General features: G+C 64.1%; 1 protein-coding gene across 2 annotated transcripts in view; it reads left to right on the top strand.

Moving 5' to 3' along the window:
• LOC107307828 (cell wall adhesin EAP1-like) overlaps positions 1-876 on the top strand; it is a 9,930-nt gene extending 9,054 nt beyond the window's left edge. The window contains exon 4 of one of the 2 annotated variants that reach the window (XM_032441960.1): positions 130-876. In XM_032441960.1, the coding sequence (XP_032297851.1) occupies positions 130-856 (727 nt within the window). In that variant the 3' untranslated portion in view covers positions 857-876. The remainder of the gene's footprint in view (positions 1-129) is intronic. The other variant, XM_015851333.2, reaches the window with a different exon arrangement.
• Positions 877-896: the final 20 nt, after the last annotated feature.

Raw genomic sequence — 896 nt, 5'->3', positions numbered from 1 at the left:
CAACATGGGGACCCCCATACGGACCCCCATTATGGCCATGGGGACCCCCATACGGACCCCCATTATGGCCATGGGGACCCCCATAGGGACCCCCACCACAGCCATGGGGACCCCCATAGGGACCACCACCATCAACATGGGGACCCCCATAGTGACCCCCATCATGGCCATGGGGACCCCCATAGGGACCCCCATCATCATCATGGGGACCCCCACCATGGCCATCAACATGGGGACCCCCATAGAGACCCCCACCACAGCCATGGGGACCCCCATAGGGACCCCCACCATCAACATGGGGACCCCCATAGGGACCCCCACCACAGCCATGGGGACCCCCACCATGGCCATTCACATGGGGACCCCCATAGGGACCCCCACTATGGCCATGGGGACCCCCATACGGACCCCTACTATGGCCATGGGGACCCCCATCATGGCCATCAACATGGGGACCCCCATAGGGACCCCCACCATCAACATGGGGACCCCCATAGGGACCCCCATCATCAACATGGGGACCCCCATAGGGACCCCCACCACGGCCATGGGGACCCCCATCATGGCCATCAACATGGGGACCCCCATCATGGCCATCAACATGGGGACCCCCATAGGGACCCCCACCACAGCCATGGGGACCCCCATCATGGCCATGGGGACCCCTACCATCATCATGAGGACCCCCATCATGGCCACCACCATGGGGACCCCCATAGAGACCCCTACCATGGCCATGGCCATCAACATGGGGACCCCCATCATCAACATGGGGACCCCCACCATGGCCACAGCCACCACCATGGGGACCCCCAAGTTCCCCCCCCATCAGCTCCCAGTCGCCCGGACACTCTGACCCTCTGGATTCAGGTGAGCCCAGTATCCCCCCCCCCCAA

This window comes from Coturnix japonica, unplaced genomic scaffold (assembly GCF_001577835.2).
Source record: "Coturnix japonica isolate 7356 unplaced genomic scaffold, Coturnix japonica 2.1 chrUnrandom1005, whole genome shotgun sequence".
Lineage (NCBI taxonomy): Eukaryota > Metazoa > Chordata > Aves > Galliformes > Phasianidae > Coturnix > Coturnix japonica.
This window is presented reverse-complemented; position numbering and strand designations above follow the sequence as displayed.